This window comes from Pelophylax lessonae (assembly GCF_965119305.1).
Source record: "Pelophylax lessonae genome assembly, chromosome: 4".
In the NCBI taxonomy this organism is placed as follows: domain Eukaryota; kingdom Metazoa; phylum Chordata; class Amphibia; order Anura; family Ranidae; genus Pelophylax; species Pelophylax lessonae.
In genome coordinates, this window is record NC_138771.1 from 638104053 (window position 1) to 638118370 (window position 14318).

The following is a 14318-nucleotide window of genomic DNA, read 5'->3' on the forward strand; positions in this document are numbered from 1 at the left end:
TACAGCCGGTCCTCTTGCTCAGCAAGTGCTCAGGTCCTCCTTTTGAACTGGTAGGACCTGGGACTGGTACAGAAGGGCCGTCTGTACTGCCTTATCAGTGGTCCTGGCGCATAGAGGTGATTAGGGTGTGCCCAGGTACGCTCGGCACATCCCCTGTGCACGCCTATGTGTAGGGGGCTGCTGAGACCTGTAATCCTCCTGAAGACACCAGCTAATGTATGCTGGGGAAGCACACAAGCCTAAATTAGGGATTAGGGCCATAGGGAAGAAACTGTTTCTTGTGAATTTATACTCTGTAAAGCTTTCAAACTTTGCCTTCTGCCTGGTCTGAAGTTATTAAAGGAATGTCATGCAAGTAACCAGCACTAAACATAGTCTTCAGCTGTTGGGTCACTAGCACATTGGGGTATGAAGACAGCACTTAAGAGTCATCCTGGTGCAGTACAGCACGTGGTTACTATGGGTAATGGAAGTCTACAGTCAGTTAATGAAGCCTGTTGGCAGTGTGTACCTGTTATAGGTGGGACAGCCTCTAGCAGCGACGGAGATGTTTTTTTAGCACTTCTCCTGCAGCAGTCTGTCTCCCAGAGCAATGGGAGTGGATCAGCACCACCAAGGACCCCAGCCTGTACAGAGTTACGGAAGCTCAAGAGTTAAGTTAAATGCACATATGGAGCCCACGCTAGGTGCACGGTGAGGCCCTGTTCAACTACTGGGAGAGGTAGTGACAAAAGTTGGACAGGTGGATGTGGACATAGGCACTGCGTGTCCTTCCTAAATGCAAATTACAGTGAAGGTGTGCATCGACATTGACTCGAGAGTTAATTGGAGGACAGTCAAGTGCAAGTGTTCATGGAGTATGTTCATTTCCCAGGGTGGAGGCCCACCCTTAAGTGTAGCTTCACCAAAAAGGGGAAGCTCCGCTTGTCTGCCTCCTCCCCCCTCCACTACTACATTTGGCATCTTTTGGGGGGAGGGGGGAGTAGGTATCAGATTTTGAGAGGTACCCGCTCCCACTTCCCGCTCAGTTCGCCACACTACCCTTCTTCCCCTGCAGCCCGGTCATTCATTAAGCACAGTGCACACCTTAGTCAAGATGGTGGCGTCAGCACCTGTTAGCCGAATTATTCCAGGACAGGTAAGTGTCCTAATATTAAAAGTTAGCAGCTACAGTATTTGAAGCTGCTGACTTTAAATTTTTTCTGAAGGAGCCTGGAGCTCCACTTTTAGGTCAAGTATTCCCCCATGGTGGCCTTAGCCTTGTCCCATAGCATTGATGGAAACAGCACAGAGTAAAGGTACCCCATATGTAAAGGAGAGTGACTCTGTTACTGATACCTAGCGTAGCCCAGAAAAACCTATTCCAGGGTAGGTCCTCCATGTGACCCACACTTGGCATCCAATAAGTAGGAGAACATGGAAGGAGTGTCACCCATATAACCTACATGCGTGTGAGCTGGGGTAGGGATCTCACTGAGTTGTATGCTTAAAACCATTCAAAATTCAATTAGCCAATGTTTGTGTTCAGGTGGGCTCTCACTAACAAAAGACCAATGTGTGTGTTGGGGTGGTATCCTACTGTGGAAGACCAACATGTTGGCAGAAGGTGGCAACTCCCACTGGGGAAAGACCAGTCTTTGTTCTAGGGGTGAGATCTCCCCCGGGGACAGACAAATCTGTGTGCTGGGGGTGGAATCTCAATTAGATCTGGGGTAAGGCCATTGTGTATGCCTAACTCCACTCAATATGCAAGTGACCGATAGGTGTGCTGGGGGTGGGATCTCACCAATGTGTATTTATGGTCCAAAGGAAGAATCCACTGCTTACAGATACGTAATATGATCATTGGGGTCAGTGTTTACTGATCTGAGAGGCAAAAATTGCTCATTGCCTAAGAAACTTCTGGAGGAACCCATGTTGAGAATGGTTGCCCTAGTTTAAATATTTACATTTACCCTTGCAATTCTCTTTATAAAATGTGATACTTATTTATCATAATGTATTAGAGCCGGTTCACATACAGGCGACCCGACTTGCCGGGGCGACCTGTGAAGTCGCGGTGCACAGCGCGCACCGCGACCTCGGACCGTCATGCACAGACTTCATATCATTGAAGTCAATGCAGGTCGCTCCAGGTCGCCCCAAAGTAGTACAGGACCCTTTTTCTAAGTCGGAGCGACTTGTGTCGCTCCTATTACAACGGGTCCTGTGCTAATCTATGGCAGGCGACCCACGGCGACTTGTCAGGCGACCAAATCGCCTGACAAGTCGCCCCAGTGTGAACCGGCTCTTATTCCTTCTTTCATAAGAACTCAAATAAAATATTGAAAACAAGAAAACATTAATGCCACTGGTGTAATGGGTGCATTCTGTAATATTTGTTGGATTGTAACGCAGGTTTTAGATAAATAGAAAAACTTAAAAATAAAAAAGGTGAATGAAAACCCTAAACCACTAAATACATTTTTTTAAATTTAAAATATAAACTGTATATACTCGTGTATAAGCCAACCTGAATATAAGCCGATGCCCCTAATTTTACCACAGAAAAATGGGAAAAATGATTGACTCGAGTATAAGCCTAGGGTGGGAAATGCAGCAGCTACTGGACCCAACTGGACCACCACGAGACCCAAAACAGGGGCTGCGGGCATGGTACAGGAGAATGCGGGGCTGTGGGCATGGTATAGGAGAATGCAGTGCTGTGGGCATGGTACAGGAGAATGCAGGGCTGCGGGCATGGTACAGGAGAATGCAGGGCTGTGGGCATTGTACAGGAGAATGCAGGGCTGTGGGCATGGTACAGGAGAATGCAGGGCTGTGGGCATGCTACAGGAGAATGCAGGGCTGCGGGCATACTACAGGAGATGCCGTGCTGCCGGCATGGTACAGGTGTACCATGCCGGCAGCACGGCATCTCTTGTAGTATGCCCGTAGCCCCAAATAATGGCAGGTAGTGCGGCTGTGGAGGAGTCTCACTTACCTTTTCCTGAGGCACTTTAGATTTAAAAATGGCGCTGTCCGGCGCCAACACGTCACCGCGCATGCGCCGCTCGGGAAAGCTCATATACGTTCGGCTATTCCCGAAAATAGCCGAACATGTACGGCCTTTCCCGAGCAGTGGCGGCGCCTGCGCAGTGACATTTTGGTGCCGGGCGGCGCCATTTTTAAATCTAGGGCACCTCAGGAGCACGTCGGGCTGGCCGAGGACATGTTTTTTTTTTTATGACTCAAGTATAAGCCGAGGGGGACGTTTTCAGCACAAAAAATGTGCTGAAAAACTCGGCTTATACTTGAGTGTATACGGTACTTTAGGTTTCTTTTAGGTTTTAGGCTTTCTGTTATTATCTATGTTAAACACAACACATTGACCATTTCATCTGATTTCTTTATTTAAGTATTATTTATTTAAAACAGCTTTTTATTTAAAACAGCTAATCAAATGCACAAATATAATAGCATTAATTATCTTATTACAAAAGCAATATTTTGTTCTCTTTTTGCTATTTGATACCATTTCATCTGATTTTTTTATTCTTTATTTAAATAAATAGCATTAATCATTTTATTTCAAGCAAATCTTCATATTACTTCTATTTTTTTCTTTTTCATACTTGTGATCATGATTTTAACAGCATCTAAACTGGACATTATTCAGGGCTGTGTCATCTCCGTCTCCTAGGGAAGGCTCCACTAAGGTTTTGATGCCACAAATTCCAGTTGGGCAGATGCCGCTCCAGAGTCCATATGTTCCCCAGGTTCCACCATTACCGGTCAGGATATTTTTATCAGAGCATTGGAACATGATATTGTTGGCTGCAGTATCGTCACCTCTGCCAATGGGCTGCTCAACTTGCAGAGCAAAACTGATGAGAGACCCAGAGGGACACCACCGAATACCAGTCCAACTTCCCCATCTGTAGTAAAAAAACAAAAATGTATACCATCTCATTACTGGTCTCTGGAGATCTGCTTATTTTGCACTGCTGGAATACTAGGCAATTGGCTTTACATTCAAGTTATATTTGGACTTTGACCATGACCTTTCAGCCACTGTTTTATCTACACCTTACTTTTTGATGCTCTACTACTATGAAACAGAGAACCCTGTCAATCTAAGAACTGCATTGTATGAGAAAATCACAAGTCCACTTTAAAAGACAACCTGACCTTTGGTGAAGTTATCCTTTATTTAATCCTCCCACATCACCCGATAATGTACAAACATTGAGCACCAATCCAGCGTTGTTCACTGTGTGGCCCAGTCTGGGGCCACCCGGCCTTCAAAGAGAAAGCCTCTAGCCAGCTATTTTTTTTTACACTATGCATAAGCATTGCACCCCTATTCATTTTTATGGGGCAGTTGTCCTCTGCAGCAGCAGTCCCCAACCTCCCCAGCACCAGGGACCAACCTTGCAGAACACAACCCCTTCACGGACCAAGGGTATGGGGGGGGGGGGGGGGTTGAAACCTGTCTCTTCACCTGCTACTGCTACTCACATATTTATTTTGTGATCTTTATTTGTTTTTTTATTGGCTTACCACATTATTATGAGAAAATTATTATTATTTCTATTATGGAACTAAATATATATTTTTAGAATCTTTATGTAAACCTGTTTTGCTGATCACATAAGCTCTATTTAATATTATTAATAATATTGCGTAAAGCTCATTTAATCAGCCAAACAGATACAAATAAAGATAGAGAAAAAAATATATATATATTTTTTCTATATTCTATTTTTTATTACATTTTTATTACATTTTTTTTTATTAAATTATTAAATGTATTACATTTTATTACATTTTTATTACATTTTATAAATTGAGCTCATGTGATCAGCCAAACAGATACAAAAAAAGATTTTTTTTTCAATAATAATAATAACAACAACAAAATTTTTTTTCCATCATAAATCCTCTGTGATTGTGGGATCTTATTACTATCTTATTATTGGTGACCTTGATGATAGAGAGGAGAGGACGTCACCCATATGATTTCAAATCTCGAGATCCTGAAAAGCTATATGGGTCCATCGGCCTGCTGCGATTTGGTGAGCATATAGGTGTGGAGTAGCTCACGAGGTGGATTTTATGTTTATTCTTCAAGCACGTTGCTGGGTCATCTTCATGATTTAAGGATTAATTTGGACTTTCTATTTCACACTGGTCATTTGAATCACTTATTAATTTGTTTGTATAATTCCATGTATTGATCTAATTTATTTTTGCACTGGAGCACTTTTGAATAGGATATTTGGTGCAATAACATATCAATTATATTTTAATGGAATGGAAGCACTCAGCACCAGGGCAGGGGCAAGGGGTGGGCAGGAGGGTCGGTTGCCCTGGGTTTAATGGTTTATTGCAGGGATGGGGAGGGGGTGGCACCTTGACCCTAACCCTAAGGGAAGAGGGTGGCGCAGTTTGGCATCCTTGCTCATACTGCTCAGAACTTTATAATATATGGGATTTTATTACATGGATTTTTTCATTCCCATAGCTATGAATTAATGCACTTTAGTAATTTTTTTTTTTTTTAAATATATTCTAGATGTAATTTCACATATTACTTGGTAATCTTAAGGGATTTGGACATTCCACTTTAAGTACACATTTATCACCAACCAGCGCCTACTTTTATTCGTTTTTCCTGTTTTATGTGTTGTGTCACATTTAAAGGGGCAGCAGGTTGATTTGAACACCCTTTAGGATTTGGTACTAGGTGTCTTCACATGGTTTTATATATATATATATATATATATATATATATATATATATATATATATATATATATATATATATAAATATATATATAAATATATTTATATAAATAAATAAATATATATATATATATATAAATATATATATATATATATATATATATATATATATATATATATATATATATATATATATATATATATATATATATATATATATATATATATATATATATATACTGTTTAACATTGTTCAATAAACTCTTGTCTGGTGATGCAGGGGGTAAGACTTTGTGCTGTGTGCCCTGTGTGATTCACTTCTCATTTATGAGGTGATATGAGGTGGACCTCTACGTCAATCCGGGCATGGATAGTGGATACATGGATGGATACTGTAGTGAGAACCAGCTGTGTGCCATGTAATCCGCCGGAGCAGTGGAGTTACCCTTTAATGGGACCCGGTCGCATGTTCCCGGAAGATGGACACCATTATTTTAAAAGAAGAGTTGCTTGGTCTCAGTTACATGGGAACGTTGAACCCAGCTCACTATATTGCTTTACAAAAGGCCTGGATTCTTTCCTGGGTGTACATAATATAAATGGGTAGTAATAATCATAGGTAAAGTTGATCCAGGGAATATCTGATTGCCTCTAGGGGATCAGGAAGGAATTTTTTCCCATGCTGTAGCAAATTGGATCATGCTTTGCTGAGGTTTTTTCGCCTTCCTCTGGATCAACTGTTGGTATAGGATTGTGTATATGGGATTGTATGGTTGGGCTTTCTTTACTGTTTTTTTTTTTTTTTTTTTATTGGTTGAGCCAGATGGACTTTTTTGTGTCTTTTTTCAAACTGACTATGTAATTATGTATGTAACTGTGTATGATTAACAAGTGTATTCGTAGTGTATCTGAGGACTGGGGAATAGAGAGCCTCTGCCTTGATTAACCCTCTGGGTTATAGAGTAAAAAGTGGGCAACAAAGTTAACCCTTGTAGTTATGGAAAGGAGAACAGTAGGAAGAAGTAGCAGCCAGCTTAGGAGTGGAAGCGGTAGTGGCTAATGATGGAGGTTCTGGAAGTGAGGGGATGCTTGGTAATTCATCTACCTCATTGAGTGACAGGGTCTCTATTATAGAGCCCGCTGTGGAACAGAACAACCCTAGGGACTGAGCCTGGGGCCACGGTCTGCATGGCCTTGCAAGTAGAAGTACAGTGGCTTCCCTCTTTACCTTCAGACTGAACAAGGTTAGTAGTACAGTGTACTGGTGGAAACAAATCTGTGTTCTGCACTTCTTTTCTCAAAATAACTTTGTAGCCAGTCACCAGTCGGACAGAGGACATGGTCCTTCTGGTTGTGGGGCTCTGGAGTATGGTATGACCTCCAGCCTCAGAGTATCGCTAATGCCTCGTACACACGCAACGATTGTTGGCCGACCGATCGGCCGTCTTTTGTCCAGTGTTGTTGTGTTGGTTGAAATGTGCTCTAGACTGCACACGAATTTTATCGGCCAACAAAAACCAACTTCAGAAGTGATGTCATGTTCTGGTCTACTTTTCGTGTGTTTTTTCTACTCTGAGCATGCCCAGTCTTGCTCATCACATTTTTGTCTGACGAAATCTGTACTGACTGAAGAACAATCGGCTGTTCTGTTTACGGCCAACAAAAATTTTATAGCATGCACACCAGATTTTGTTTGGCTGAAAAGTCGCAGTCGGTTGTCAGAAGCATCATACTAACAAGCCGACAATCGGCCGATCAGACGTTGGCCAAAATTTCACGGCCAACAATCGTTGCGTGTGTACGAGGTTAAGCCTCATAGAACTAGTGTAAAACCAAACATTTCTAATGACCTGTAGTTCCCCAGTAGCCTTTGGGGGCACCTGCTAACACAAGTGTTACCAGCTTTACTATCTCCGAAAATCACACATGTATGTGCACCAACTATTAGAATATGTTGTATTGTTTTTTTTTTTTTGAGTATATGTATCTTCAACAGTGAAAAAGGCAAAAGAACTGCGGGAAGTATGTGATTCTTAGATTGTCCCCAGAGACATTTTTAAATTTCGATGGAGTTGCTATATTGTTGGGTTTTGCATAAGGTAAATAAGTGTATGGACATACCTTCCAGCCAATGACGTTATTTCTTGTTGAATTATTCTTTCACCAGGTTTTGTACATAACAGTTTGATCGAATTTAGCGCTGTGTCATCGCCTCTTCCTTGAAATTCCTCGTTCTTAAAAAGAAACAAATGTTTTATGAAAATATATTTTTGTTTAGTATAGGGAAGAATTATTTTTAAACGATATAGAGATTGCTTTTGTAGCACTTATTTGAGGGGGGTATGATAAATGACCTTCCCCAAACAGGATAGTGCGCTAAACCTGTAGGTAAATATTAGAACAAGATCCTTCACTAAGTAGACGAGTTTGTTTGGTAATAAAGTTGGCAGTGTCTCCACCCACTCAGGGCCTGACGATAATAAAATGAAAGTTCTGGCCTCCATACCTGGCAGAGTGATATCATACTAATGCCTCGTACACACGCATCGATAGTTGGCCGTGAATTTTCGGCCAACGTCCGATCGGCCGATTTTCGGCTTGTTAGTATGATGCTTCCGACAACCGACTGCGACTTTTCGGCAGAACAAAATCTGGTGTGCATGCTATAAAATTTTTGTTGCCCGTCAACAGAATGGCCGATTGTTCGTCAGTCAGTACAGATTTCGGCAGACAAAAATCTGATGAGCAAGACTGGGCATGCTCAGAGAAGAAAAAACACACGGAAAGTAAACCAGAACATGACATCACTTCTGAAATTGTTTTTTGTTGGCCGATAAAATTTGTGTGCAGTCTAGAGCACATTTCAACCAACACAACAACACTTGACAAAAGACGTTGAGCTTGACATTGCATGCTTTTGCTTAGTCTATCTTCCACTAGAAGCCTCAAATGCTTCTCCATTCTGGATTCCCCCAGAGGTTCCCCCTAGAGCATAATTTGCATTTATGTTTTTTGCCCCCAAGTGCAATACCTTACACTTCTCTACGTTAAATCTCATTTGCCACGTAGTTGCCCACTCTGTTATTTTGTTCAGGTCATTCTGTAAGATTTCTATATCTTGATGAGAAGTTATTGCCCTGCATATTTTTGTGTCGTCCGCAAAAACTGAGATTGAGCTACTGATTCCGTCCTCTATGTCAGTGGTTCTCAATTCCGGTCCTCGGGACCCACCAACAGGCCAGGTTTGCAAGATAACTAAATTACATCACAGGTGATCTCATTTGCTGCTCAGTGATTGCAGTATTCTAGTCTGCATCCCCCAAGGTAATACTTAAAATCTGGCCTGTTAGTGGGTCCCGAGGACCGGAATTGAGAACCACTGCTCTATGTTATTGATGAATAAATTGAACGAAATTGCTCCCAGGACTGAGCCTTGGGGGACCCCCCTTACCACTCCAGGCCAGTCTGAGTATGCCACCCTTTGGACACGCAACCAGTTTTCTATCCAAGAACAAACTTTGACGTCTATGCCTGCAGACCTTAGTTTGTAGATTAAGCATTTGTGGGGAACTGTGTCGAATGCCTTAGCAAAATCCAGATACATCACATCCACAGGTCTCCCTCTATCTAGCTCACAGCTCACCTCCTCATAAAATGTTAACAGATTTGTTTGACAAGAATGTCCTTTTGTGAACCCGTGCTGATTACTGCTGATGATACTGTTGACCTTAGCAAATTCTTGCATATAGTCCCTTATTCTCCCTTCCAGTAATTTACATACAATTGATGTCAGGCTGACCGGCCTTTAGTTTCCCGGATTATCCCTCCTCCCTTTTTTGAATATTGGTATCACATTAGCTTTCCTCCAGTCACCTGGTACAGTTCCTGTCTGTCAATACACTGTCTGCGAAAATTAGGAACAACGGTCTAGATATAACCCTACTGAGGTGCAAGCCATCTGGTCCTGGTGATTTAGTAGTATTAATGATATCAAGTCTTTCCTTGATTTCGCCCTCTGTTAGCCACTGCAGCAAGTCTTGTGATGATGTGCTAACCAAACAGTCCTGGTCAGTATACCCCTCCTTTTCCTGTGTAAAAACGAGGAGAAGAAAGTATTTAGCACAGTTGCCTTCTCTGTGTCCTCTGTAACCATCTTCCCATCATTGTTAATTATGTGTGGAACGTGCTCTGAACTCACTTTTTTGCTATTAATATATTTAAAGAATTTCTTAAGGTTTTTTTATTCTCCACTGCTATGTGTCTCTCAAAGTCATTTTTGGCCGTCCTGATTCTGATTTTAAATTGCTTGTTAGATTCCTTGTATTGGTGGAAAGCCGATAATGTCCCCTCCGATTTATATTTCTTAAAGGCCATTTTTTTCGCTCTAAAACGCATTTTGACATTACGGTTTAGCCATCCTGGTTTGACCTTGGCTCTTCTAAATGGAATTCCCATTGGAATGCACTGTGAGATACTTTTGTTTAATATGTTCCTAAAGCATTCCCATTTTTCCTCCGTTCAATGTTCCTAGGGTTAGGTCCCAATCTATGGTCTCTATTATTGAGCATATTTTAGGAAAGTTTGCCCTTCTGAAGTTTAAGGTCCTTATGTTCCCCTCATGCCTTGTTGTCCTATGATTTACTATAAATATGATCATCCTGTGATCGCAAGAACCCAAGTTGTCCCGTACTTCTACATGTGAGATTAGACCCGAATCATTCGTAATTAATAGATCTAGCAATGCTTTTTTTATAGTAGGAGAATCTACCGTCTGAGACATGTAGTTGTCCTGTAAGACATTCATGAAATGACAGGCCTTTAATGAGTGAGCTGTCACCGCATCCCAGTCAATATCGGGATAATTGAACTCCCCCATTACAATGACTTGTCCCTGCTTTGCCGCTATTCCCAACTGTGAAAGAAATTCAAGCTCTACCTATTCGCTTTGGTCGGGGGGCCTAAAACATACCCCCACTACTTTCCCCCTTACTTCTTCTGTGACAGACCCAACCGGGACAGGAGCTTTTGGAGGGGACTTCAGGCTAGCTTCTTGCCTACTGTGCGGTTTGTTTTGTTCCGAATAAATATTTAGACAAATTTTTCATAATTTTTCATTATTCGGAGATGCAGATATATCCAAATACCCAAATTACAGTATGAACGAAGTTCATCAAATGCTCCGAATAAGGAAACAAAATTCATCCAAATTTTCGAAATTCGAATTGACATTCAAATAGAATTTTACATCAAATTCAAACTGTAAACATATTCCTGAAATCAAAGACTCTGAGTGTTTTTAGTATACCATTTCGAAATAATGCTGTTTTTGTTAAGCCAAAGATGATTTAAAGAGTCATTGTAATAATTTTCTGAAGATTTTTTTCTTTTGTTTGTTCACTTTGCCGCATTAAAAATTTTGATTCAACCGATTTGAAATTTCTCAAATCGAAAAAATGGTTAAATTTGAATAAAACGAACTCCGAATATGAATTTCAAATATGAATCCTGAATACAGATTTAACTTATTAACCGAATTTAACAAAACTAAATAAATAGAGTAATGGTTCTAAACTAAACGAAATGAAGCAAAACAAGTTTTTTCATCATGCACATGTCTATTGCCTACTGACTATGGGCCCTGGCATTTGAGAGGGCTCTATTTTTTGGGAGGTGTGTGCCTGGGGGACTTTTGAAGTAGTTTTACTTCAGATTCAAGTCCATGTCTTCGTGAAACACACAGACTCTGAAAAATGGAGGACCCGGATACAGATTTGGGGCTTCTGTGTTTTGTTGGGGTATAGAATCAACAGCCCAAACCAGCACTGACTGCTTCAACTCCCTCCGTGACTAACTGGCTGAAAACAACCTGATGCTGGGGTCTCCTGCTGTTATATGTAATCTGTTTATTAAGGTGTTATGTGTTTACTGTTCAGTGTTTTTATCCCATTGCGTAATTTCCTTATTGTGTGCCACCTAGGTGTAAATTCCCATTGTTGCGTAACCTATTGTTTCTGTCTGTTTGCTAAATGGGATTAGTCTTGTGTCAACTTTACCTCATTATCTAATCATTGTGCAATGTTTACCCCAATGTGCAATATTTGCTTTTACCCCAATGTGCAATATTTTTGCTTTTACCCCAATGTGCAATATCTGTTCTATTTGTGAAGCATGCAAAAACCTGTATTTCTGTTCAGTAAAGATAATCCCTTGGTTTTTACCTCAACATCTTGTCTGTATATGATGCTTGGAGTAAAGTACTGGTATTGCCAGCTAGTATAGATCTTCTGGAAAGGTTTGGAGGACAGGAGGCACTGATTGGATGAGGCACCCAGGTGGGATGCCAGGCGGTCTGTCACAAGTACAATTACTGGCGGGTACTGGAATCCTCCCGATACTTGAGATCAGGACCTTTCTGATCATGTGACATAGCCAATCACAGCAGTCACATAATAAAAATGTCTGCCTCTGCCTTCTGCCATTTAGAGCCTGTTAAAGGGTCAGGGGGCGGCTGAGGGGGTTAATAAGCAAAACAAGAAAAGCAGGTAACAATGAGCCAGGTAATTTTGCATCAGCCCGCAAAAGACCCCTCAGGTCTGGTATGGATTTTAAGAGAAAACCCACGCCAAAAAAAAAAAAATAAGAAAAACGGCATGATGTCTCCCCAGAAATCTATACCAGACTCTTTTCCAAGCATGCAGCCTGGCAGGAAGGGGGGGGGGGTGAGCGAGTGCCCCCTCTCCTGAACCATACCAAGCTACATGCCCGCAACATGGAGGGTGGGTGCTTTGGGGGGCAGCGGCGGCTCTACCCCCCACCCTAAAGCGCTTTGTCCCCATGTTGATAGGGGTCTGTGAGTAGGGGGCTTTTCGGAATCTGGAAGCCCCCATTAAAAAGCTGACCCCCAGATTCCAGCCCCACCCATGTAAATGAGTACCCATTTACCAAAAAAAGTGTCAAAAATAAAAACAGCAGACAGGTTTTTGACAATTCCTTTTATAAAAAAAAAATAATTTAGATCCAATGTAGATGTCAAAAACCTGTCTACTGTTTTTATTTATTTGGTGAATAGGTAGGGATACAATGTACCCCATATTCATTCACATAGGGGGAGCCGGGATCTGGGGACCCCTTGTTAAAAGGGACCTCTAGATTCCTATAAGCCCCCCACTCGCAGACCCCCTCAACCACAGCCCAGGGTTGTGGGGAAGAGGCTCTTGTCCCCATCATTATGATGCCCACCTTGCCCCAAAGTACCCAGCCCCCATTTTGAGGGCATGTAGCCTGGTATGGTTCAGGAGGAGGAGGGGTCCTTGCTCCTCCCCCCTTTCCTGGCCTGCTAAGCTGCGTGCTTGGATATAGGGTCTGATATGGCTTTGGGGGGAGGAGCATGCCATTTTTTGAAAACATTTTGACGTGGGGTTCCCCTAAAATATATACCAAAACTGAAGGGCCTGGTATGGACTAGGAGGACCCCACACCATTTTTCTCTTTATTTTTTCTTTAGAAATGTCATTTTTTGCTGCAGCATGTTCTATACATGCTACAGATGTGTCACTTTACAGGCAGACTAAGGGGATCCCCCAGGCACTATATTTAAAGTAATTTATTTTTTATTTTTATTGTCTCACTTTAAAGTGGAGTTCCAGTCATTTTTGTCTTTATTAAAAGTCAGCAACTACAAAAAGTGTAGTTGCTGACTTTAAAAAGCAGCCACTCACCTGTCCCCCGATCCAGCAGGGTTCTCTCCCCAGCCATTTCCACCCTGTGTCCACCCTCGATGGCACTGGAATTTTTACTATGGGCACCTAGGTGTGAAAGCTTGCGGCTTCACAGCCGGGTGTCCACTGCGCATGCGCGAGCGGCGCTGCGCTCTTTGACTATTCTCGAAGTCTTCTGAGACCTGTCATGTGTCCCAGAAGACTTTGGGAGGGAGGAGGAAAACAGAACCTCCGCTTCCGATCATCTAAGGCAACCGGAACGGAGGTGGGAGCGGGTACCTGTCAAAATCAGGTACCCGCCCCCCCTCTCCATCCCAAAAGCTCCATTTCACAAACAGGAGCCGCGGAGGAGGCCTTAAAGCGGAATTTCTCCTTTTGGGTGAAGCTCCGCTTTAAGCATCATTAAAATCACTGCTCCTTTACAAACGATCGTTTTTTAAAACACTTTTTTGCATTAATGCATGTCCCCCAGGGCAGTACTCGGACCCCATACCCCTTTTTTGGCCAATTACTTGCATTTAAGCCTTCAAAATTGGGACTTTTTGGACTATTCGGCTACTAAAGACTTCAATGGAGTTTGCGGTTCGGGGCCAAACTTTTCCCGTGTTCAGGAGTTCTGCTGTGAACTGAATAGGGGGGTGTTCGGCCCATCTCTAATCACCAGTTTGATTTTAAGTTTAGTAAAGTCATAGGGTTTAAGGTGTAATAAGACATACCAGGGACCTCTGGGGAAAGGATGGTTGAACAAGGAAAGTATGACCTGTGTGAGCATTGAATATGTCCACCAGGTACTGTATGTAAAATGTTGCCTGGGCTTTGGAAGCAAAGAAAGCACTGGCTAGTATGAGAAGGCTGAAAATGGGCTACGCATGAT

At 42.1% G+C, this 14318-nt stretch overlaps 1 protein-coding gene across 1 annotated transcript in view; it reads right to left on the reverse strand.

Annotated features, from left to right (window-relative positions):
* Window positions 1-3613: 3613 nt before the first annotated feature.
* LOC309553219 (vitelline membrane outer layer protein 1-like) overlaps window positions 3614-14318 on the reverse strand; it is a 41046-nt gene continuing 30341 nt past the window's right edge. The window contains exons 2-3 of the mRNA XM_082254173.1: window positions 7848-7960; window positions 3614-3917 (exon numbers count right to left, since the gene is read on the reverse strand). Coding sequence (XP_082110299.1) covers window positions 3629-3917; window positions 7848-7960 — 402 coding nt within the window. The 3' untranslated portion in view covers window positions 3614-3628. The remainder of the gene's footprint in view (window positions 3918-7847; window positions 7961-14318) is intronic.